The 26,737-nt window shown below is 42.3% G+C and overlaps 2 protein-coding genes across 3 annotated transcripts; one reads left to right on the top strand and one right to left on the bottom strand.

The window, feature by feature from the left end:
- Positions 1–1,928: 1,928 nt before the first annotated feature.
- LOC143425390 (pre-piRNA 3'-exonuclease trimmer) lies at positions 1,929–9,250 on the bottom strand. Its single transcript, XM_076898133.1, has 12 exons — positions 9,060–9,250; positions 8,747–8,981; positions 8,390–8,668; positions 8,109–8,313; positions 7,916–8,020; positions 7,724–7,831; positions 7,558–7,654; positions 7,383–7,482; positions 7,224–7,307; positions 7,054–7,142; positions 3,325–3,423; positions 1,929–2,089 (listed from the first exon to the last, which is right to left on the bottom strand). The coding sequence occupies exons 1-12, from the start codon at positions 9,188–9,190 to the stop codon at positions 2,020–2,022; spliced, it is 1,602 nt and encodes a 533-aa protein (XP_076754248.1). The 5' UTR covers positions 9,191–9,250; the 3' UTR covers positions 1,929–2,019.
- A 1,432-nt stretch (positions 9,251–10,682) lies between these two features.
- Positions 10,683–25,326, top strand: LOC143425148 (uncharacterized). Of its 2 annotated transcripts, none has more exons than XM_076897699.1 (9): positions 10,683–10,768; positions 19,287–19,386; positions 20,423–20,543; positions 21,388–21,598; positions 21,743–22,138; positions 22,520–22,882; positions 23,258–23,536; positions 24,581–24,796; positions 24,952–25,326. In XM_076897699.1, the coding sequence occupies exons 1-9, from the start codon at positions 10,693–10,695 to the stop codon at positions 25,101–25,103; spliced, it is 1,914 nt and encodes a 637-aa protein (XP_076753814.1). In that variant the 5' UTR covers positions 10,683–10,692; the 3' UTR covers positions 25,104–25,326. The 2 variants fall into 2 exon arrangements, with proteins under 2 accessions (XP_076753814.1, XP_076753813.1); XM_076897698.1 differs by lacking the exon at positions 10,683–10,768 and adding an exon at positions 18,574–18,697.
- Positions 25,327–26,737: the final 1,411 nt, after the last annotated feature.

Raw genomic sequence — 26,737 nt, 5'->3', positions numbered from 1 at the left:
TTTTGAAATATCGTGGAACGGGCCTGGCCTCTTCCTCGGCTATCGGGGTTTCGCGATAAGTGCAGAGTAGCGGCCAAGTGCCCGAGCGAGTAGCATCGAGCAGCATCCTAGCGCCGTCCCAACGCCCCTCTGAATGCATTCCTCTTATCCTCGAGACCAGCTGCCCACCTGTTTTATCATATTCATTCATTAACGTTGGAACACGGACCGCTCGTATCGATCTGACCACCGCGAGGTACAATTAATCGCGCGCGAAAGACACCAGTTGGGTGAGAACTGTATTGCAGCCTTTGGTGCAGTTGTTGGGTGGCTTTCGAGTAATGAGAAACGGCGTTTTGATCGATCTTGTCGTTAAGATGTTATGTACTATATAATGCAATTGCGATGTTGTTATTCGATGATGAATTTTGTATATGTTCAATTGTTCACCAATTGATAGATTGATAGGGACATTTTGTAGACGATTTTGCAGTATCGTTAAATGATTTGTTACGGTCGCCTGTCGCCTGTACTACGAAGTATTGTTTGATGGTAGCAAATTGAATTGGCTCCTCGTTCCAGAGCACGACAAGCTGACTCTCTGCCAAGATTGCAGCGAGCTTTACGATACAACCTGTCAGGTGCTCCTCTCGTTCCTTTCGTTCTTTTATTGCATTCACGAGGACCTTTGTTTTGAATCGAGGTGAACAAAGACGAGTTCGATCGACTCTGTCAAACGTCGAGGCTAGTTCAATGGCGATGTCAATTATCTTCGTTTCCACTTTACTAATCTGTACCATTACATCTCGACTCTGGATTCATTGCAATTCTACTTCGACTATTCCAAGCCATTTTTGCTTCGTACAATTGACACACCATTGATAACTACGTGGCCCATTTACGCAGCGACACAGTTTGAAGTTCAGAGCGCAGGCAAAGAGTTCCCCAAGGAATTCTCGACGCCTGCACCAGTCGTCGACGTCTCGTTAATTAACACGAGCTATTTGGCAGCGGCTGAACGCGACGCGCTCGACGAAGGGCGCGAAAGGAGGCGCGAGGCGGAGAGGAAGCGCGACTGGGAGGAACGAAAAGGTGATCTCGATCGATGGACCATCGCTCGCGATGGTGATCGCGGATTAATCCGCTAACGCACAGTGGTTTGGCACGATGGCGGACCAGCCCTGGCCCGAGGCGTCGACAAACCAGAACGAGAAATAATAATAACAGCTCTAGCCGAAGATTCCGCGTCGCGATTTCTATCTGACATTTAAATAGCTCTGCCGTGGCTGGTGGTCGTCAACGAATCTGCGAGAGGCAGCAGACGTCTGCGACTTCTTCTTGCTGGCTTCTTCACCGGATCTTCCTGATCGCTTCTTTCTCTTGTTTTCTGTGGTAGCCAGCCCACTGCGTTCACGGGGGTGTAAAATTGGGCTGGTCCAGTGACCTGAGAAATTCGTTCACACATAATTGTTCGTTGACGTTCAGGGATAATTGTTATTGGAATATACAGACTCTTCATTTGCGAGCGTTACCTTATGTGTCGTGCGGCGAAGTTTATTTAAATACAATGAATTATTCTGTTTCAAGTACGAGTATACAATATTTCTAGTGACTCATTACTATAGGAAAGTTCGTTGATTATGTATCAAATACCATGGAAGACAAATCGAAGGCGAATATGAAGGATATGATTTGATCAGAAAATATTTGAGACAGTTGCAAGCTTTTGATTTTAAAGCTTGCATGGTTTAAAGGTAGCAAAAATTTCTAACGAATTTAAAATAAATTTTGATATTAAAATTCACATTTCGTGCCGGAAATTCGTCTCCCACGCATTGATATATAATTAAACTTGATCCTGTTCGCGATGCGTACGAATCACGATTACTGTACACAGGTTCGACTCCATATTTACACTTACTCCTACGCGATCGTTATCGTGACTGTGGCCGTGCTTCGTAATTACAATTGAACAATTACGCAACAGGAGGAGGCAGTCACGAGCGACACTAATTACAAAGCCTAGCTGGATCGCTCGATTCACGAAGATTTCACCAACATTCGGTTAATCATCCAGGCTAACATGCCACCGGACAAGACCACGCCGCTCCTGTAATTAGAAACAATTAATTCCCAGTGGAGATCCTGCGTGTTCTCTTCAGCAGCTTCTCTTAAAAAATCCTGGAAAATTTTAATTAAGACAGCTTCGACGAGATCGTCTCTCGAACCACGGAGGGACTTCTTATATCCTCGCGAACATATTCGATTAGAAACAATTAATTCCCAGCAGAGATCCTACGAATCCTGATCAGCAGCTTCTTCTAAAGATTTCTAGAAAATTTTAATTAAGACAGCTTCGACGAGCTCGTCTGAAGCTCTCGAATCGCGAAGACTTCTCTTATACCTCGCGAGCATATTCGTCGATTATTTCACGAGGGATTTGTCAGAATTCGCGTAGCGATTTCCGAGAAAACCGCCTCTCGAAAATCGAGTGACGAGCGATTACGTAAAGGCTCGTTTCGAAACGAGCGAGATGGACGCCACGGATCGGATCGGAACGGTCCTCAGCGTCGAAGCCTAGCCTCGCGACAATTGGCACGGCGATCGCGACTTACGCGCCTACGGCAATCTTCGATGCTAATTAGAGATTCCGCGGGGTGCGCGCGACCCTACTGGCCATTAATTTGTTCGACGTAACGCGGGCAGCCTCGAATCGAGGTGAAAAAAACACGAGGATCGGATTTAGGCCGCTTCTTCGCTGGGCGAGTCTCGATGGCGAGCCTCGCGACTGATATCGATGGAAATCTGGGAATGGCTGCGAACAAAGGGAGAGACGCGCGATTGTCGAGGACACATCGCGAGTTTTACAGTGATTTGATGATTTAACCGTGTCGCAAATGGCCCGCGCGATTCTTGGATCGGTTGATAAAACGACTCAGTTTTAGATCCAGTGAGTCATTGCGGGATCGTACCACATTTTCCGTGCACGAATGATCGCATCGAGATGTTCCATTGTTGTCCTCTTCGACCGTTTGTGCTTGTATTTATATTCGCGAAGAAAATAAATAAGAAAAATTAAGAAGGATGCACAGATTTTAGCAGAAAGTGAAAGAGTACATTGTGACAAGGGTTCCTAGAATGTAATGCTAACTTAAATGACTATATAGCGATATAGAAGTGTAAAGGGTTGATATTTCTAAACTGCCACCCTTTTCTCTAGAGATGCAACGGATGAAGAGAGAAATCGATGCTCTTAAATCTGTGTCTTAATAAAAAAAACAAGCATTTTGCTGTTTAAGTTGTAAGATTGAAATGTGGAATGTATAGAAAAGTGTTCAGACTTACCATAAACAGATAGTGATGGGTGCAGCGTGCCTTAAGCGGCTGTACCGTGCCACCTGGAATTCCTGGCTGCACTTGAAGTGCTGCAGTATGTACTGCGCGCTGGAACAGAATTTTTTCAAGCGGCCACGATTTACAACGCATTAATAATACACGGGTAAAAATAAATGTATCGATCGAGCGGCCTGGTCTCCTCGACGCGCTCGGAGAATTAATAAAATTCATTGAATTAACAAATAACAATATTCCTTCGCGTTCCCATTTCACCTTATTGCTTCCTATTCAATTAATTCAATTACTATTCCATTACTACTTCAACGAGCAGCCAATCAAGCGAAGTACCTCTTGAAGAATCTCAAAAAAAGCAATGGAAAATCTTAAGCTGTAAAAATTGAAAACAATATTTGTTCTGAATAATAAGGTGAAATTATGAAACGAAAAGTTTTATTCCATTACTATTTCAACGAACAGCCAATCAAGCAAAGTACCTTTTGAAGAATCTCAAAAAAAAGCAATGGAAAATCTTAAGCTGTGAAAATGATATAAAAATGGAAAACAATATTTGTTCTGAATAATAAGGTGAAATTACGAAACGAAAAGTTTTATTGCGAACGAAGCGGTGCAACCCCAAACAGTTTCATCCCCTAGATCGTTCGATGGTTTAAGCGCACGATGAAATACGTTGGACGACTGGCTCCATTGGTTCATTTAACTCGAACGATGCGATACACGCGGGCGGTACGCAAGAGTTCGATGGTGGAAACGACACGCACGAAGAGACGGAAGCGGTTGGAAGAATGCCAGCGACGTGGAAAATCTGACGCTTATAACGCAGGAACGCGCGCGCGGTGGTGGTGAATCGTGCCGGACGCTTAACGATTCGAAAGAAAATGTATCGGGCTCGTGAAAATGCACACTTGATAGCCGGGCCACCAGATAATTCATTTCGATCTAATTCGAGCGCGATGAAGTCACCCGATCCGCGGGGAACCACGTCACTGCGACTTTACAGGGTTGAACGATTCCATTTCGCGTTCTCCGTAGAAATTATTGTTTCGTGGCTCCAACAGTCTTGTTGTCGTTGTCTTCTTCGAGACGCGAGACAAAATTTATCTGGTATTCTCCCAGGAAGCGAGTGAAATCATTTAAATGAAAACTTTTTACTTAATTAAACTCACGCTGTTTCGTAAGAATTCTAGGGATGGTTAAAGTTCCAAAAAATTCTGTGATCCAAATGTTCATAGAAAAAAGTAGAAGAAGATTTTTGTATCTTTCAAACTTTCATATTCCAATCAAATTATTATATATATTTAACGTATCGAATTTGATACTTTTGTCTTGTTGATATTAATATGAAGCTGGAGAATAATTAAGACAATTAAGTGGACCAGTTCATCGAGTTCGAACGATTCCGATGGGCGGTCGTCCTCAGCTGTTAAACGGAACAACAAACATCGTGGCGCGATCTGGATTTACGATCGAAAACACAGTCGGATGCAACCGTTTCCCTAGCGCTCGTTGTTTCGACAGCACGATGAATAGGAAAGGTAAACGCGATCCTAATGGATCCTACGATGATATCGACGCTGACGGCGGTTTGTGGTTTCAAGCTGTCTGAATTAAGAAAACCCGATCGATTGCGTATTCGAGCCAGCCGGAAAAATAAACCGCGTGGGAGAGCCGTTGCCGGCAGTTTCAACGACTCCGATACTCGAGTGAAACAAGAATCGCCCTGCCACGGTGTGATATTGACTTCTTCTCGTGAATAATGTATATCCCGCTTAGCTTGAGGAAACCACCATCGTGGCGTGTCATTAAATACGCATCGCTTGCACGACGTTATATCATTCCACCGTACCACTAGCGTCACTTAATGATCTTGTCAAATGATATTACGAGGTATAGAACGACGTCGTTGAGTACCTCGCGTGTACAGTGAGACGTAATCGCGCGTAATCAACGACGAAAAAGTACAAGTAAAGCCTCTATGTGATTAGAAATATTTTTGCACGCTTTTTCTCATCGTTAGAAAGGCGCTACACATCTCGCGTTCCGCGTTACGTAACGCAGACACGACTACATTATTTGGTACAGTAAAGAGTGTTGCATGCGACGAACGGATAAAGCGAGGTGAAACGAAGCAATCGACGGGATTTCTTAGTAGCTAGTGTATTTTCGCAGCCGGAAGAGGCGTAATGTATCCTAAATTATCGGCTTCCGAGTAAGTACTTCAACGAGGCCCGTACAATCTTCGGTCGTTCACCTTTTCCGACGATATTTATAGTTTTCCTGCTGATGCTCCACTGACAGCGCGTACGATTATAATTAATCCGTTTCCTGGTAATGCTATATCGGTCTTGTTGCGTCGAAAAATCGGGTTGACAAAAGGAACGAGTTTTCGTGCCGATAGGCACCTGTCCGCGCCTCCAACTCTTTTACATATTGCTCGCTGTGATGCAAAAGACTGTACCTGTCTATCTATATATTCTCAAACTAGACGCCGTGGCAATAATATTTAATTGTAGGAACTGGTTAAAATTATATGTTGTCAGATTGGTGTACCAAGTCCTTACTTGTTTCTAAACTACTTCTTCTAAAGTCAAAGGTTGACTGCCTCCGAGGCTAAGGGTGAGAGTGTCCTCTTAGGGAAGTTTTGCTCCACTTGTGGGTCGTTTCTCATGCAAACTTCGGTCTGGTCTGTCATCCACTCAAGAAGATCACGCAAAACCATAAATCAGACCCTAAATGCCTATATAATTTTTCACTAAAATTTCATAATTTAGTGGTAGAATTTGTTTTTGTAACATGGGCAACAGATGTAAAAGCCGCTTTAAGGATAACATAAGTAGCCGTGAAATATTTTTAGCCCCACGAAAGGGTGCCGTGGTGAAAAAAAAGTTTGAGAACCGCTGATCTATGTAGCCCCGCGGGACAATACGCGGGTAAAGTATCAAGGATGTATCAACTAGGGCAAATTTTGGCAAAACGAAAACGCGGTTACGTCATATAAAATCACGTGCATCGATATCACACTTTGTAAGTGCAACGACGAGTATACACGGTCGCCCTTGGATATGATCCAAAATAGTTCCGGCACCTTAGTTCGAGGCAGCTTCATACTAAAATACCAACTGCGTACTTAATACCTAATTATATTTGGTCGGTGCGTGAAGTAAAATGTTAACAAGAGGAACAGAAAAGGCTGGGCACGGCGCGCGAGATAGTCGACGGAGGTCGTCACCTGTTCACCGGTTCTGCTCGTGGCTCGCCGTGTAGTACCTGCACTTTTTCCCTTTAATCTTGCCCCATTGTTTTGGTAACCCCAATAGAGCGACGCGCGAAGCGTAAAATACGAGTAACCGCAAGAGCCTGCCTCATGTCAGCTTGACGGCCAACCGTGAGGATATTTATGCTAGGCGACAACAGAGTTTAAATTTGTTTCACGCTAAATGTGCTGATCGCTAGAAACTATTTGGGTGCGTCGACTGTTATTCGCAGGCCGTCAGATGCAATGAATACATTGTTAGAAATCAGAAATAACGTTCGGAACAGCGATCGGACAAATCGGTTGCCCGCGAGCAGAGTCGGAAGCATTCCTGAACAAAGTCTCCGATTGCGAGGAACGAGAGGCGGATCGAAAGTGAAGATGAACGATATTGAAACGCGAGCAAAGCATGTCTAACTCAATAATGACTTGAGAAATGTCATCTGTGTGAAGTTGATCGCACTAACCTTTTGTGATTCGCGACAGCCACCAGAACGTGTCTCCGGGTGAAGGGCATCACATCCACATGGCCAAAAGTTGAAAACTTCTCGACTAACTAGAAAAGAAATTGAACAGCGAGAAACGACTTTAAAAGGAGAATTTTTGAATATTATTTTATGTTTGAAGGATTAAATACCTGTTTGGGATCTATAGATGATGATTTTAACTTCACGTGAAGCCATTCCGGTCTTGAAAGCGTTGGATCCGGTCCATCGAATCTCTAAACAATTTATGGTGTAATTGAAATATCATCTTACATGTACTGTTCAGGTGTTAATAAGTATATTTAGCTTACCATGTATACTTCGTTGCCTCTTGTTATATTTACACAATTTACACAGTCCTTCACGCTGTTCATTAATTCCGAATGTGTAACCGATCTTTCTTCCAAACCCCTGTAAATAATTAATTGAAATCTAAATATAATAAACTATATTTTTTTAAGTAATGTAGTACATTAGCAAACTTACATTCCAAATTTGCTAACGCAAAATATGTGTCCCATTTTTATGAATATATATCCCGCAAAGTAAGCATCCCATCCAGCATTATGGTAACTTTTGATATCTAAAATACGAATAAAATTTCTAAGCAACATGGCAATAAAGTTTAATTAATCACTAGAACAATTATTACCTAAAGAATATTCACTTAAATCTATGCGTGGCGAGTTGAATGTTAAGCATGATTGTTCACTTGTAAAGTATTCGTACAAAGTACTTAATGAATTTAGTTTCCAGGTTGCTTGAAAGAAAAAAAAAATATTTAAGTATATAGGTTTCAATATCATTCATTAATAATTAAACTTTTTTTGTCAACATCCATTACCTTCATCCTTACTCAATACTTTTCGTAATTCAAAACTTACGAATTTTGTATCATATATTTGTGGAAACAGCGAATGCACATTACTCTTAAATTCTTTATACGATTCTGAAATATGCAGGAATTTTAATTACTTATACATCCTCAATGCCTAATGTACTTTAAACACCTGCTTTTAAATACATTCATTCGATACCTGGCAGTGGTTTATAAAATTGTTGATGTATGAACATCAAATCCAGGAGATTATTATGCCCTATTATAGGTTTTTTAGACGAGGACAAGAGTTTGAATATCTTCGAAAACCCTAGGTACGAGTCTAACAATGCTTTTTCCAAACGATTGTTATCCTCTTTCTCTAACAGTTCATGCATATCAGGTGTTACTCTTATTACATCTACCTGAAAAATGAACAAACACGTGCATCGGTTTTTATTACTATAAAAAAAAGGGATAACAAACGAGTCATATACATACTGTTTTATGTCCTGAGGTAGTCCAAATATTTTTAAAATTATTCCTTAACCCTTTATGTACCATGTACTGTAAAACTGTACTAGGAGTTTCCACCTGAATCGAGACCATATTGTTGTCCTTCTTGAGCCACTCAGAAATTTTATTTTTACAATCCTTAAAAACATCTTCCTCCTCGTACGATAAATGATCAAAGTTATTTAATAAATTTCCTTGTTCTAAATGATGAGTCAATAGCTTCTCATCTGCTTCGTCGAGGTAACAAATACCTTCGTCTACAAGCTGCAAGATACATCGAAGTTTCTGTTACAAATGTACGATGATTTAACTTTACCAAAAACATGTACCGACGATATATACCTTGTTGAAATCAAATTTGTGCGTATGAAGGAACTCTAAGGCGGATACTTGACAAGTAAACTGCCTGTTCCTAAAAGGTACAGGTCTTGGAAACAAATAAAAATTGTAGCACTTCGCTTCATAAGTATTCTTAGAAGGAACATGATGAAACGCAGCAATGCCAAACTGTACGATTACAAATTGTTGAATGTTTTTCCTCAGTAATTTATAACGATTCTCGAGTGTATCGAACAGACTGTAAATAAAAACGACATGAATGATCGAAAAATACAAGAAAAGTTACGATGTTTCCCAAACCTCGAGTGAACCTAACCTAGGCTTCAAATTTTCTTCTGAATGTATACCTGTAAATTCAGCGTCTATAGCAATGAAGGACGCATTGTTTATAACACTCTCTAATTCTGGATACAAAGATTGAAAGTTTTTCTCCGAAACTTCAATCATATTAAATTATAATTACTTATGTACACTGTGATTCTGCTCACCAGCGAACGATCACGTAAATATAACCTAACCAAGCTGCTTGAAGGACCGACGATGAAGCCTATCAGGCAGGAGAGAGTTTAGTCAAAAAAATGTTTAAATGAAATTTTGTTTGAATCTGTCCATTCGAAATTCGATTTGTATGGAAAATTATTTGTCCAGAAAATTATTAAAAATTTGACCGTATTAACATTATTTAATCGAAGATGATATTATCTTAAAAATGAAAAACAAGTATCTTTTATACATGTGTAAAATGTATTATATTTCTGTTACCATTTAAAATAGACAATTTCGTCTGTTAATGGTCGTTTAATATAATTTAATATTTATTAAATTTTTACTTATAGTTATGAACAATTAATCGATAAAAGAAATCGAAGTAGCTCATTCAGGAATCCATACATTAATTATTCCACTTTCTCGCTGGAGAGTGAATTTCCAGCCAGCATTTTCTACTTCCTGAAAACAATACTGCTGACCACGAATCTGTTTACGAAAGAAAGCCGAGAAAACTTCGAGCATGCAACTTCTATCCAAAAACTTTCTACCTAACGCTGAAGAAAAAAAAAGAAAAATTTGCAAATTTCTCTTTCTTATATAAAAGAGAAACCAACGCGAAAGAAATTAGGAAAGAAAATTCGGAGCAATGTTGAAAAAATCCTCGCTCCCTAATAACTTCACAACTTCAAATCACAATATTAAAACAAACCCCCACTGAACTGTACAACAAAAACCATAGCCACACGTTAATTCAAACTAACGCAAACTATTCAATTTGACTACCTCTCACAGAAAACACCATCAAGCATCGAACGTTTCGATCCACGCTCGACGTCCTCATCGCAATACTCCGCAATTAGTATCCAGGAAATCAAGATCTCGTTTCGTTGAATGCCATTCGTATCGTTTAATCTGAGCGACGACTACGAACTGGCGTAAAAGTAAGGAATAACGACGATTCAGCTACCCTGCCGTTTAAGATTCCTTTCTCCACGCAAGTTGCAGACATTCCAATACGCGAGTACGACGCTTCCGTTCGAGCATAATCGTCGGCTGTCCGCTGATCGTGTCAGCTGGATCACACGCGTCTCGCGTATCGTTAAAGAATCGTCGACAGTTTTCGCGTGACTCGATCGACGCGTGGTGGACGGCGTTGAAAGAGCAAAACAGAGAACGCGCGAGCCGACGCGCGGCCGTTTCCGTCTGTCGAAAGATCCTTCTTTTTAATCGGGAAACAACTCTCTCTCTCTCTCTCTCTCTCTTTCTCTCTCTCTCTCTTTCTCTCTCTCTCTGGCAATGAACTTGCCGCTATCGTGTTAGTATATCCGCGGCCGCGAAACCGGCCAGTTCACCTCGCTGATCGTTTCGTCTCCACGCTGGTACCACCCGCAGAGTGTGCCGCATCCTCGTACGCGACACCAGGGACCGTTTTCACGGAGTACACCGGTGATTTTACAGCGATGTTCTTCAGGTTCGCGATATTCGTCGGCTTGAGCTCCGTGGTCGCGACCATCATCTACTTAACGCCTATTCCAGGTCAGTGTCACTTCCACGTTGGTGTCGTTAAGTGGAGTTTCTTTCATGAATTCGTACAACGATTGATGGTAATTTTTGTTCACAAACATTTCTTTCACACAGTGAATTGTTATCGTGAAAGGGAATTTGGTAAAGTAGAATAATAGATTTTACGGTTCTTTTGTAATTTCGTGAGGAATGGGATATTTGATCGTGGAAGATGCTGTTCTTACTATCGATGAGAATAGAAATTTGTCAAGGAAAGTATTCTACTGTCTGCTAATTTGTTAAGAGTCGAGACAACGCTTCCAGATAAGTTCAGTTGCAGAATACCAAGTCTGTCGTTGAGAGTAACGTACGAGCTTGAGCGGTTCCAGTATTTCCGGTTTTTCTGTACGGTGTCCAGCATAGTTTGTCGTGGTTTTCGAACGCACAATGACATCGAATGGATAGAACGATCGTTTCGAATGGGTTAATATCGGAATGATTCGCAATGGGCGGTAAAAACGCAGGTGAACGAACTCGAATCAAGATCGCGGCGTTTCTTGGCTATCCTCGCGCGAATATTCATTCGTAGCCAGTAACATTGCTATCAAAAATACGATAACCGTTAGATGGTTACAGCAGATGCGATTCAAACTCGTCTTTATCCTACCACTGCAAAATCACGAGTCTTCTCTTCCACAACTCGAACTTCCAACAATTTGCGAAAGTAGACCCTGACGCACACAAAAAATTCCAACAAACACCTTTTTCTATCTGCAAATACTAATTTCTTTAGCTTTTATTTTTAAAAACACTATTTATTACTACACAAAGAATATTAGAACTCGTAAATCAATTACCAAATCGATCTTCGAACGCTTTCGAAGATCGATCTTTTCTCTTTTCTTCAGTTACGATCGAAACTTTGAAACAGCCATGGTTGAGACCAATCAACGGTCCATTAATTCCTCGCCACGTAAAAACGTTAAACCCGTCCGTTAATCGTCAGGCGAAATGTTAAACACGAGACGAAAGTCGCGCGTGAAAGCGCGCCCACAGCCAGGCAACCGTCCGCGCTTTCTTCCGGTTCTGAGCCCCAAGCCAGCGCTTCCGTCGCGGTTTTCGAGCTTCTTCGGCTGTTAATCGCTACCAGCTGGGATCACTCGTCTCGTCTGTCACCTTATTTATACGTGAAAACACGACACGCTGTTACGATTCACTTTCACCCCCAAGTAACGGGTACCACGAGGGACAATCGACAATTCGAGATCGTACGCGAACTTGTTTCGCAACGTCGACGGTTCACAGTAAAGTCTGAGTATATTGGAAACGATTATAGATTAAGTCCATAAATTATTATCATTCGTTCCACTCTGCGAGGTATCAATTTCTGTCACACTTTACTTTATACATTAGCAGACGTTCGTGATACATGCTGTTGGATCATTGGAAGAGATCAATCAGTGTTAAGACGTAATGGTAATCATAGTAATTGGTCTTAAATATAATTCGAGCTCTTCGCGGAAGAAAGAAATTACTCGAACCAAGACCTTACGAGTTTCTTTGTATATTTTCGATCATTGGCATTGATCAATTAGCGTCGAGACGTAATAATAATAATAAACTAGTAGAAAGAAACTACTTGGGCCAAGAGTTTCTTGAAATTCTAATTATCAAAGAAATAGAAAATTATAAGAAATTCTTTGATTTAATATGTTGTATATATATTATTTTTTATATCGATGAATTGGAGAGTCGTGTCTCGAGAACAATTAGAAGCGGGATTGGAGATAAAATGGGAAACCAGTTCCAGTGGCCCCGAACGAAAGTAATTCGTCGGCAGTTACGTAACCGAGAAAGAGAGTGTATTTCCTTTTGGCGTGGACGTTCGCCTTCGAAGCAGGACTAAAAAACGCTCGTAAAATCGGTCTGCGAGGAACCAAAGATCGCTTCCTGACTGTTTAAGACGCATTCCAGAGACGTGGAGAGTCGTGAGGCTCGTCGAGAACAAAAGTTTCGCGGACGAAAGAAGCTTGGAAAAAAATGGCTTACCCCTCTCCAATGGAAAGTGAAAGCGAGTGAATATTATTAAACCGTCGCGTCGAACCCAAGCGCTGGACGCTCGACTCGTGTCTTACACTGCTCGTTCTCCGTTAATTTTTTAAACGTCGAACACATCTTCGAATATAATATAATGTAATTACAAGCTGAAAGTTTCGTTCTCGCGTCGAACGTGAAATTAATTCTGCGTGCTATCAGTTTCGTTTTTGCTGCAGAATTAAATAAGTTATTTATAGGAGAGTCTGCGTTTCGATCGCGTTAAATGCACTTTTTAAGTAATTAATTATCAGCCGTAAACGATGCGTGTTTACGCGGATACATAAACTTATAATTTCAACCAGCGTTCAACGTCATTCCGCCAGTGGAAAGCGGAATCTTAACTGGCTATAGAAAAAATACGCACGAACCTTTCTTTGCACTCGCATGACGGCACTGCGATTCCCAATTAGCGAGTTTGGAAAGTGATTAACACTTCCAGTGACTACTTACAAGCCGCCACAGAAGTGTGTCTTAATTGAAAATCGGAAATACCAATAAAAATATTAATCACAGAGAATCTTTATCGAAAACGAATCAAATTGAAAAACATTGTTGACTCGAAATTCGACAAGTTCTAATTATCTTGTCAGTTACGTTAGTTACAAATTAATGCAATTTCATTACTCTCGTTTCATGTATTAATAAACGCGCGAAATTCTTTTCATTTGTCGATTAAATAAAATTATTTTCTCTCGCACAGTTTTAGATTAAAATAAAATATTAAATTATTTATCGAAGACGAATCAAGTTGAAACATTGTTGACTCGAAATTCGACAAGTTCTAATTACTTTGTTAGTTACGTTAGTTACAAATTAACGCAATTTCATTGCTCTCGTTTGACGTATTAATAAACACGCGAAATTCTTTTCATTTGTCGATTAAGTAAAATTATTTTCTCTCGCGCAGTTTCGTATTAAAAATTAGTGACACGTCGATGAAAGAGTTAAGCGAATCGTCGTAACAAGTGTAATAGAAAGCGCGGTGGTTTGGGTGCGTGCGTACCTCGCAGAAACGGCACTTGTTCCACGAGTGGCCAAGACTGTTTAGAACCGCCATCAGCGAAAGGGAAATCGGGATGGCCTGGGTCGTTGTGTCGATGGCAGGACAAAGATGAAGCGTTTACAAAAGAGAAGATAGTTGTATTGGAGATGAACAAACTCTGTCATATTTAAATGCGTATTCTTCGTAAATGCATATGTACACTTTCGTCACGAAGTTGTTGGCAAAAGAGGCTGCAATGATTCAGCTTTCTCTGCGCGGACCTTTAAAAAATTAATTCGAAGCGTACTTTGCGAGATTCTTCACTGTTGCTAATTATCTAAATTCTGCGACAAGTTCTTCGAGACTGATAATAATACTAAATGAATTTTCATTTCATCGTATGATAATTATCGAATAATAAGTTTCAAATAATGTTTCAAATTAAACTCTACAATCAGCTTTACGTAATTTATATAAAACTTTAGATTAGATGGTAATGATACGACAAGATGGTATCTGAATTTTAGAAATTTCATTCAACTGTGAAGGAATAATGTATAAGCTGGTGATGAGCGTTTTATAAGATGACAAATATCGCTGGTAACTTCTATATTCCATCAGTATTCGTGTACCGTCACTAAGAGTTGATTAAAGCCTCCAGACCATTAATGATGGATAGCACGAGTAGATGGAGTAATGCAGATAAAGATTTGACTTATAGGTATCCAGGATATAATTAATCTAACTTGAATTATACACACGGTCAAAACGAACAAAATTGTAGCAGAAAATGTATCGTTTCACGAGGTTATTCATAATTAATAATATCGTACAATTTATTGCACTATTACAGCGCTTTTCCTCCATCCTCATTTCGAATGCATCTGATACAAAATATCAGGTTCGTCTCGTACAAAGTAAAAATAAGAAGCACGCACGATATGGAGCAAAAAATCACGCGATCAGATTAAAACGCACGATCCACCTCGAAGAGGGACATTAGCAATCAAATCACGAGCGATCGCCAAGAAAATAGATTTTACTTCGTCCATCAGGAAATTCCCAATTAAACGCGTCGGATAAGCTAATCGAGTCAAACTTTGCTACATCGATCCCATTACACCAGCCAATTAACTCGAGCAAGCGCAGAACCGTGTCGATAAATCGAGCAAACGAACGGAGAAAAGAAACTACCTACGAAAGAATCCTCAGAAAACTCGAGAGAAGACGAGAAGAAACGAGAAGAAACGAGAAGAAACGGGAGAAATGGTTAGATGAAAGCGTGTAGAGTCGAAACCCAGGGAGGAGACTCGATTGGCACCTTCCTCCGGGCGAACTTTCACTGACCATTTCGCCGTCTCTGACACATATTCGATGGTAACCGCGCTACCAGAGGACAGTCGTGGGGGAGGCGGTGTTCGCGTCTACCCGGACGAAGAGGACGATTGCTTCTAGATACGATTTGTTTTGAGGAGAAACGAACAAACGGGTGATTATGAAATGCGTATGGATACGTATAAAAATCGAAAGAAAAAGACACAGAGAGAGGTAGAGAGAGAGAGAGAAGGACGAAGGGAAGGGAGGGTCGGGATAGAGAGGGAAAAAAGGTTACCGCCAGTTCTGGGAACGAAATTTCGGTCAAAAGTGCTCGTCAGTCGTCCACGGGAACCGCGACAGTGTCTCGGCCGCAACCTGGTGCCAGGTTCATCGCGCATAATTGGTATCTGTGCAGTGAGCTTAAAGAAACAATCGCATTCTTCTCGATGGTCATCGGTTCTGGAGCCACGCTTTCACTCTCGACGATCATTCGCCATCGTCGACTTCATATCGCGTCGATTCATTCGAATTGAATTCTCATTGGGATTGTCGTCTTCTCGAATTGATAAAATAGAAGCATAAATATATATATATACACGTATAAATAGGAAATGGAGTTGAATTTTCGCGCGTTATTTCGAAAAATTCTCGACACGTGATTCGATATCGGTTTGCTCGCAGCTATCTGAACGTTTGCTGGTACGAATCCGCTTCTGCACGTGCTGCTTCGCTGAGCTATACGAAGCGAATGTTGCGCAAGTTTTAATCGACGCTGGATCACGCGAGCCGAATTTTCCGTGGATCGTCGTTGAGAAATAGACAGAGATACTAACGCTGATTGCTTGCCTCGTTACTTAGATCTAATTGGACACGGACGATCGCGAATGGATACGATTTTGCGCGATTTAATCTCTCGTGGATCGAGCTCCCCTCTGTTCTCATTGAAAGGAGGAATCGTTCGTACAACTGGTTACGAAGCTAATTTTACACGTTCACGTGGTAAATTTGTTTCACTCGCGCGAGGAAGAAACACGAATTCTCATTGTAAAAAAACGTGAACTCAAACGATATACAAAGATTTTTCTAATACTTGTCCATCAGACGCAATATACGATTTCAAATAGTACGGAAATGTAACTCGAATTTCTCGTAGACTCTTAAATCTCGTTCGAAAAAAGTGGACACTTATTACGAAATTGTTCGATCGAATTATCTAACGCAAACGATCACGATTTAAGAATCGACTAGAGTTCTAAGAGAAATTGGACCAGTTCTTTCTCACGATCTCCTCGTTTCCTTCTGAACCCTTCGACGACCGATCTGAGAACGCTACTAGGTCACACGCGGGTATAGACGTGTACTAGTTGACAAAAGAAACGAAGAAAACAGTAGAAAGAGAAAGGAAAAAGCAGAGGTGGAGAGTGGACTGCGGTTCGATGGCAGCTCTGAAAATTCGACTGCCTCAGTCCACGGGGAAGCCTAACAGCGTTCACCAGTTCACGTGTTCACGTGCGCCGGGTTCAGGTTCAATAAAATAGGAGTTCGCATAATCATTGATCATCGATTCAACTCCACATTCTCGCTATACTCTCACACGTAGACGTTTTTGTATCGCTCTATCTTTTGGTGCTTCTGTTCAGTGGTACCAAAATGGCAGCCGCTGGATGGCTCGCAAACGAGGCTAAGATCAAGCCAGAATTACGAACGCATTCTTCGCGCGATAATCGATCAGCTTTCCCAAGTGAAATCGAGCAGAAATAATTGAATCAGTTATTATTTCCCGTATCGTTCCTTTTCGGTGAAACTGAGGGTTCTCCAAGATGGCTCTTTCGCGTATTTTTTCACCCCGTCTCAGCAGTCCACAACAAGACCAGAGCCACTGTTCTCTTTGCCGCTCGATTTTCACGACGCTCGATCGAAATCGCTCGAGTGCTTTCTCTATCTTTTTTTCCGTTCCTCGTGAGATCGATTAAAACCAATATCGCGGTTTTTCGATACGATGTTACACGTTTCTGCTCAACGAGACGGAACAAATGCGGTTCAAAGAGGCGTTAAAACACTGTGGACAGTTAGCTCGATAGTAATTAGAAGGTTTGTAGCCGATCAACCAATAAACCCGCGGCCATAAAGTTTCTTCTCCGGCTACGAACTTTCTTCGTCGAGTTTCCCTTTTTCCTCGATCGAACCTGCCGCTCGATGTTCCAATTCCGTTCGCTGCTGGTTCGAACTATTTATCTTTGCACAGTCCTCTCACCTCGAGTCGAACACTCACGATAAAACTATCATAAAAGCGATCGTTTTTTTTTTAATAACAGAATTAAACGAGCGCGTGGTATCGCAGTTTCAATTAGACATTAATTAAAGGGATGGTGGATCGAATAGTAAACGAGACCAGCATTGGACACGAGGCTCACGATAGCGTTTCTGTCACGCGAAAGATTGCACAAGTTTTTACGTAATAATAACGACCCAATTTAACGAGGACCGGAGATTAAATGGCCTTCGTGCGTTTCCTCGTGACGTTACTCAACGTCCTTCCGGTTTATGCGTCCTCTTGCGCGCGATATTCCCCAGGAAATCTCGTTCAATTATATCAGCTACGACATCGAGACAAGTGTATCGTTCACCTCGGAAACCCGTTCTCCTCCAGCAGGATAGGAAAATCGAGAAAAACGCTAGATAGAATTTATCGAGATCGACTGGGCTAGACCAGTTTTTATCGATCGTTCCACAAAAGCATTTCTGCGTTTATCACGATTAACGCAACGAGTGCGCGTACTTACGTCGAGGTTGAACAATTAGTATCACTAGAATCGCGATAAATTTAATAACAGGAGTAACATAATCGTAACAATGGTTACTTCTATTCGACAGCATCGTTGGTAAACGTTACGTGCAACCAGCATTACAGTCTTCGATTGTTACCAACGAGTAAATCAAAGATATCATTTCGAGAATTCTACCAGTTATTTTAAATTGAGAGGACAGATGGATGGGTAAAAGAGGAGAGGAAGATAGAAGAAAAAGCGTCGATTTCGCGTGAATAATTTCCTCGTCTGTCCACAAGCGGTGGAAGCGAAACAGCTGCCGATGAAACGAACTTTCATCTTCACCTGAACGATTATTCCTTTCGCTTTTTTCCCTCGCGGGATTCACTTTCACTCTGGCTGACATCAGAATTTCTGGCCATCGATTCACCGTCACCCAAAGACGCGTGAAAAAAAAAAAGAATCATGCTTTCTACTTTTCTATTTCGAGTCATCTTTCTTCTTCGATGTTTTTTTGGTTCTTCTCTTTAACGATTGCATCGATTAGGAAGAACCACCCGAGCGCCCAGAGGTCCGAGCAGCTGCGGGTTGCTTCCGAGACCCTCTGGGATCCGATGGCCGCGAGGAGAATGCAGTCACCTACTGTTATCGACGCGTAACAAACCAGGTGGACGATGCGAGCCGCCAAGTGCACGGACTACGCGGTGACGCTGATCACCTACGCGCTGCGATTCCTCGTCGTGGTCCTAACGATCGCCGCTGCGGCTACCTTTTTGCACGTGAACAATTACAGACCCAGTAAGTCCGGGTGACGCGCGTTTTCTCTCGAGTCGAGGATTTTCTAGACGAACCTTGAATGGTGCCAGTCGTCTCTTCTTGAAGAAGAATTAAATGAAATTTGTTGAATTCATCTCTTGATGTGTCTTTTCTTTTTTTTTTTTTATTCTAGACTAATCTTGAATAGAGCCAGCTTCCTCTTCTTGAAGAAGAATTAAATGAAATTCGTTGAAAATAATTTTTTGATGTGCCTTTTCTTTTCTTTTTTATTCTAGGTGAATCTTGAATGCAGTCAGTCACCTTTTCTTGAAGAAGAATTAAATGAAATTTGTTGAATTGATCTCTTAATGTGTCTTTTCTTTTTTTTTCTATTCTAGACGTATCTTGAGAGAAGCCAGCCACCTCTTCCTGAAAAAAAATTGAACGAGATTCGTTAAATTGATTTTTTGACGTGTCTTTCCTTTTTTTTTTATTTCAGTGTACATTCGTTCACTTTCTCATTGAGTTGATCAAATGGATCAATGAACGAAGAAAACGAGCGAACGAGGGTTCGTTCAGATCGGGTTTTACGTTGCGTTGATTTATTTTGTCGTTTTTGTGTTGTTTGCAGAGCAAATATTCCTCTCCTGCGACAGGCCATGCCACCACTTGGACTGGCCGATGATTTGTCGCGTGAAGCTCACATTGGAACTGTTCCAGTCTCTTAGCAAGTAAGATCACTTTTTGTCTACTGTTTTAGTGATAAGTCGTTTAATTTTGCGAACGACAACCAGAAATTTGATCCAATTTGATTAGATTCGATTAAAAAGTGTTGAACAGATCAAATTTTTGTATATTCCATTTCTCATTCTTTGAAACTTTGTCCAATTAGAAGAAACTAGAATACTTTCGCGAACACGCGTTACAATAATCGATGCTTCCACGCGAGAAGATAATCTATAGCGTACAGTATGTTTCATAAACTTATGTCGATACTTCAGAAGCTACATCCACTCGTTGAAACAATTAAAAGATACCATACGAACGCATACCCGATACATCACGGTTTTCGAGTTACGAACGACTGAAGAGAACGTTCGACGCTTCTTCAGATCACTTCCGGTACCCTCTCGAAGATACCAAACACTCCTCGAACGATTCCAAACCAATTTCGTACCCTATCGCTCGCGTTGTTCGCTTAAATCGCGTTCTGATCGCATTAAATGCATCGAATCGTTCGCAAGTGAAAAATGAAAGTAAAGAGTTGATGACTGCTTTGGTAGCAGAGTTTAGAAAAAAATTCAGATAGTGAAATTACAAGTTACTTTAACTCATATATCATAAACTGTAATTTCGCTATTTGTGTCTGATGCCACGAATGCACAAAATCTCAAATAATTAAATAAATCGAAATTAGAAGAATCCTCCTCGTCTTATCCTTCGATCCTGGCAAATCTCTCCTCAACCATCCGCAACTCAAAGTTCAAGACGCATCGAACATAAGTTCATACAATACTTTTCTCTTCTTTCTCTTCCATCGACGTGCATTTATGCGACAGACTGTATACGAAACGAGGCTCGCTGCGCGATCGTTTCTTCCAAAGTCATCGACAAAGCTGCCCGTTCCAACAACCGTTACGTAACGTCTCGCGGGCAGAAACGCGGAAGGCCGTCAGGCGAGACGCAACGCGTTCGTCGATCGTTCGATTCGCGCTCAGACGCTTGTCCCGGTAATCCCAGTAATCTATGCGTTCTTTTCACCCGCAGATCGTGTGCCGATTGCCCGCAAAACGAGACGGCCTGCCTGTCTAATCATTGCGTCTCGGCGGATGGACACAGACGCGGTGTATTCACCGCCAATCGACAATTACCTGGCCCAACCATTCAGGTGGTATTCCAATCTTTCTCTCGCCACGCGCGCCATTTTTTCACTCAGCTTTTCAATTCTGCTGGAATAACTAATAGCGATTTATTTTTATTATACTGTAATGTAGTAATGTAATCGCTCTAATAGCGATTTATTATTATACTACAATGTTTTTTGTTTCCACGCATTGGAAGTGACCTTTGCCTCGCAATCTCTTTAAAGAATTGAAGTATAGTTTAAACGTATAGAGCTGATGACCTCGAGTATTGGTCACTGATCGTGTCTGTGCGCGAGGCTCTATCGCTTTTTATACAAACGAATTTTAGAAATATATATATCTGTAAAGAAATGCGATTTCTTCCTATTTGAGGACAAGAGATTAATTTTTGTATTTGGTTCTCGTTGGGAACCAACAGATTCCCGTTACGAGAGATTACGAGATGTTATCCGCGGTATGTCCATGCCAGATTGCGTCACGACGATTTGCAGTCGCATTCGAGTGGTATTACGTGACATAACACCGTTCGATGGCGAGCGAATTATTTCTGCGGACGTAAGCTCGCGTTTAAATCGCTCGCTCGCGAAACAGGAGTATAGAGACTCGATTTTAAACGCGAGTTTTGAAATCGAACGCTTTGGTAATAGAATTTCGAACAAAAAACTACAGAAAGTGGATCTACAAGTTACTTCAACTCATTTGTCGCGAAACATAACTTTAAGAAGTTCGAGTAAGTCGACTGTAACTTGCATTTCCGGTTTTCGATCCATCTGAGTTCGCCATCGTACCGTTCAAAATACCTCCTTCGAGAGAACGCACGATTTCTTCTGGATAAACCGCGTTCGAACGAGATCTCTCGTTTCGCAGGTCTGCGAGAACGACATCTTAGTGGTGGACGTGATCAACCGACTTCCGGGTAAAGCAGCCGCGATCCACTGGCGTGGCCAGACGCAGATCGAGTCCCCGTACATGGACGGGGCGCCATTGGTCACCCAATGCCCGATACCCAGCTACACCACCTTCCAATACAAATTCCGCGCCTCTGCGGCTGGTACCCACTTGTGGCACGCTCACGCTGGTAATTAAATCCTCGTAGTCGGTAACGTTGCTCTTATTAGCGATCTCGAACCTTTCACGTTACGACTTAGTGACAAGTATCACTGACAAAAATACAGTAACACCTTTAAGAGTTCAATTTCAAAGAAAATCTCTCTCATTCCAGGAACTGATGTTGGTAACGGAATTTTCGGTGCGTTGATCGTGAAACAAGCGGACATAAAGGACCCACAACGCGCTCTGTACGACGTTGACGACCCAAATCACGTGGTACTGATCAGCCAGTGGCAGCACTCGCCAGAGATCGCGTTCACGGAGGGTCGCGCGAAACCAGCGACCATTTTGGTGAACGGAAGAGGACGCCAGCCGGATGGACCAAGGGTGCCTCTGACCATGTTCACAGTGGTTCCTGGTCGTCGTCACAGGTTCCGTGTCGCGAACGCTGGCGGTGCTGGTTCCTGTCCGATAACCATGTCCGTCGACGCTCATTCGCTTCTTCTGATCGCTCTCGATGGCCAGCCCGTGGAACCGCGACAAGTCACTTCGATTACTTTAGCCAAAGGTGAGCGTCGACGCGTGTACTTTCGAATATAGATGGATGGAACGTGGATTGGGTGGATGAGAGGATTGCTTTGGTCGATTTCAGGGATACTCGAAGCATTTAGTAATCGTGTTTTAGAATCGATCGATTTTAGAAATCTCACGGAGAACCAGTTGCCATTATCGATTATTTATTGGATAGCCAAGAGCGAGTAACCGTGAATTTGCACGCGCGTTCATCGCGTAAGAGAATAATTGTATAGTAATAAATTCAAGGTTCCGTAAAGTCCAAGTTTAAACCCATGCAAACGGGGTGTAACGTTGAATTGTAATACAGAATATAAAAATTCGATTATCTTCGAAACTACACGGTGGAACTAAAGAATTGCTAATTGCACCGCAGGCGAGAGGGCGGACGTAATTCTGAAAGCGAACAGACGAGTGGCCACCTATTGGATGAACGTGCACGCGTCGAAGGAATGTGGCAGCAGACCAATCAACGGAGCGGCGATTCTCAGCTACAAAGGAAGCGTGTCCGAGGATCCATCGTCTACGACGGAGCCTATCGGTCAGACGGAAGTCGAGGAGACCGCGCGTCGGATCGCGATGACCACAGATCCCGTAGAAAAATGCGACGATCCTGAAGGCCTCTGCGTGACAGAGATACAAGCACTACGAAAGATCCCAACAGTGCTTGCGAACCCAAAAACCGACGTCACCATTCGTTTACCAATTAATTACAGGTTGCAGACGAACGACATCTTAGGTAAATTACTTCTCCACCCCCTCTCTCCTACTTTCTTCTCCTCTGTTGAGTAAATTAGGTTAGATTAGAGCGGCGTGGGTTTAATTAGACATTTAAATGCAACGTGGAGATCGATATCCGCATAGAATCGATATTCGCGTCGAGTGAACGGCGAAAGGGGTTGAGGATGGTTGACGCGAGTCGTGGACACGAGAAAACCGGAAGCTGTCCATCATCGAGCACCGTATCTCTCCAGTTGATCGTTAATAGTCGCGCTTGCACGCCGATCTAACGACCAGTCTCGACAATCTGCAATTTACTTGTCCATCGACAGCGTCTGAATCGATCCAGTCGATAATTAAACGTCTAGCGGACCGGATACACCTGCTGTTTCAGGGAACACTGGTGTGGGGATGAGAGTACTGAACGTGAACAACGCGACGTTCACGTATCCGTCGTCGCCATTGTTGACACAGGCTGTTGACGTCTCTGCGGACACCCTGTGCTCGTCCACTCCCGAGGAGGACGACGCTCGCACGGAGAACAACGAGACCACGTCGTTGTCGTCGCGACGGTGCCGTCGCGATGTCGCTGCACTCGCTGACGCTTGCGAGTGCGTCCATGTAAGACGTATACCGCTTGGAGCGACCGTTGAGGTCATCTTGCTCGATCAAGGTAACCAATGTTCGATTCGATGATGTTTCTACCCTTTCGACGCGACTGCGACGATATTAGTAATCGTAAACTTTTGCTAATGATGAGTTGAAATGCTTAATATTGTTATCATTATTTTCTTGGGACGTCGACAGTTTAGCTGAGTCAAAAGAGTCATGTGGTTGCAGTTCTCGACGGTGATATTCCAAGCAATTAAGATATTTAATCGCATCTTTTAGCATAGAAATTAGAGAAAACAATTTCCCAAAATTTTTCCGAATTTTATTAAAATATTATTTTCTCTAATTTCTATGCTAAAAGATGCGCCAGGGAACGCTCTTTAAAATGCCGTTGGAATTTTTGATCTAGCTGTACAGGAAGGTACTTTTTCATTAGGTTTTATATTTCAAAAACATGCAAAGGGGGGTATTTACCTAATACATGTTCGGTCGTGGGGCTTCGTCCACGATGAAACGAGAGATTCGATTTCCAATTGCAGCCACGATAAACACGACCGCGTCGAGTTAATTGTAACAAGCATTCCGGTTTTGATCAGAACAAACTACGAAACTCGCGACTTAAAAGGAAATGGATGCTCGAGATATTGCTAATATATTATATTTAATACGATAAGGATAAATACGTGAAGATATACGCAGAGAAATTGCTTCGCAACGATCCGACGAGATAACCTGAGCAAACTCGCTGGAGCGTGGCCTTGAGTTAAGAACCTTGATCCATATTCCTGCTACGGAAGCTGGAAATATTGATCGCGACGTTTATCCCATCCGAAGGAGTTACCTGCGAGTGTTGAAATACGATTTCTCTGTTCTTATTGGAACTTTCATTTAACTTTTCTATTTGCAATCGACGAACTTGTCGCGTCGAGTTTAGACGGATGTTGTAAAAGAAATCATCAAGTGCGAGACCAACGAGTCACCTGCGTCGTCTATCGAAGGATAAACATTTCTGTTCAATTCCAAGAAGCTTTTACGAATATTTTTCAAAACAGTTAAAAGGTGATCGTTATTCAAAATTCACGTCCTCTTTTCCTTTTTTCGATAGGTGGTCTCGACGATCTGGTTTATCATCTACACGGTTACAGCTTTTACATAGTGGGCGCTCGAAAATTCGGGCGCAGCGTTTCTCTGAAGGAGCTTAAGAACCTGGACGACAAGGGCGAACTGTTCTCGCGGAAGCTCGACTGCACCGTGGCCAAGGACACCGTGGTGGTACCAAAATTCGGCGCAGTTGCTCTCAGGTTCAAAGCGGATAATCCAGGTACTCGTGATCTTTCAATTTTCACCTTGACGAACAAAAAAGAAGCAAAACGCTTCATTGTAAACAGTTTAAACTCGAACTTCTCATTTTTCCTTTTATGATTAATTATTACTTAAATATAATAATTAATTATTACTGTTAATGAAATTGTTCAGGTTATTGGATGCTACGAGACGAGCACGCAGCTGATTGGACGCGGGGTTTGGACGTGATACTCAAAGTAGGAGAGGCGAACGACATGGTACCAGCACCGGAAGACTTCCCCAAGTGCGGGTCTTTCGTGGGTCCCGACTACTTCCTCATATAGACTGCTAGCTTCCTTAAGAATCGTGCAGGTCGTGTATATAGTTGTAAATAAATACAGACAGACTGAAGTATATACACGCCTCGGCTAAAGACTTAGCATTGTATTTGTTCTCTCCCTTAATCGTAAGCGAGAGTCTGCTTTAAATAAACGCTTCTCTTAAGATGCATTCCTTGCAAGTTTCTTTCTCGTGAAATTTGTACAGACACCTCGAACAATTCATGTACTCGCTATTATTTTTCTATCGAATAAATATCTCGAAAATTGTCATACAAATCTCTGTGTTACTTACAGCCACAATCGTCCTCAATCGCCATCACAAACGATGGCGAACAATTCATGTATTCCCTTCTATTTTTATCGAGTATATGTCTCGAAAATTTTTATACAAACCTCTGCGTTACTAACTACCACAATCATCCTCAATATCATCTCATCCACAACCACAAGTATCCATCAAAAACTCGAACAACCCTAAATTTAGTTACCCCAAATGGTCGATTTTTCCAAAGAAGAACGAAGATGGGAGCAGGGAACAGCGGAGCATCAACGCCGCGGTTCATTTCGTTCGCAACGTCACGTTCTTAACGTCGAGAACTCTAACCATCGACGCGTTGGATGCTGGCTGGACAAAATTAGCCAGGGACCAGGCTGGTTGCGCAGCCTCCTCCGCAATGTCCTGTTTGGACGCCCTCGACTCGCAGCTGGGCACCCTGCTCTCCGTGCCGCACGAAGTCCTCCTCCTCCAGCACAAGGTGTTCCGAGAATACGCCAAGATCGCAGTTGGACCCGACTTCATCCACACGCTGCCGTCGTTGTTGATCCTGACTGCGGTGGCGGTCGTCCTGTGGAGGAATCCGCCATCTTGCAACGTTCTGGCCCACGCTGCTGCCTCCACGATGTTGTACAAAGCTGTTCAGGTATCGTCGAGCGATGTTTCGCGATGCTCTGCGCCGGGGTAACGTTTAAAGGGTGTTTGTGTTCGAAGCTGATGGTCAGCTGGGTCGTCGCCATCGCGGTTTTGTGGTTCTGGTTGATGGTGCAGAGGCTGGTCTATTGCTGCGTCTGGGCTGCTTGGAGTTACGTGAGTAGAGGTTTCTTTTTGGACACCTATTTGCGGTTTTGTACTATTGTTGCTTTGTAAAGTCGATTTGATACGTTTGTTTAGATGTTAACGTAGTGTTGCTTGAAATTAATTGTCGATAGCGTAGAATTTGGTGATGTTACAGTCGCGGTAGCGCTAGTTTGCGGTTTTAGACTACTGTTGCTTTGTAAAACTGCTTTGATGCGTTTATTTAGATGTTAACGTAGAACTGCTTGAAATTGTCTATAGCATAGAATTCTATTGCATTACAGTTGTGGTAGTAGAAACAATTCTTAAAGTATTTGATGATCTTTCAATAACTAAAAACCAGTATCGTCCACAGGAATCAGAATACAGAAAAGTTTCCTGTCAATGGTGGCAACAGGTTTGGTCCTCCTACTACCCTCCGCCATTACGACCGCCAGTGATGTCATCCAGTTTCATCAGCTGGCTGATCTCGATGTCGATCTCCACGATCGCTCTAGACTGCGCGATTTCCACGAATCGAGCGCGGAATTTTATCCTGAGATCTCTGTCAGGCATCGTGGATGCT

The sequence above is a fragment of the Xylocopa sonorina genome, chromosome 7 (genome assembly GCF_050948175.1).
Source record: "Xylocopa sonorina isolate GNS202 chromosome 7, iyXylSono1_principal, whole genome shotgun sequence".
Taxonomy (NCBI): domain Eukaryota; kingdom Metazoa; phylum Arthropoda; class Insecta; order Hymenoptera; family Apidae; genus Xylocopa; species Xylocopa sonorina.
This window is presented reverse-complemented; position numbering and strand designations above follow the sequence as displayed.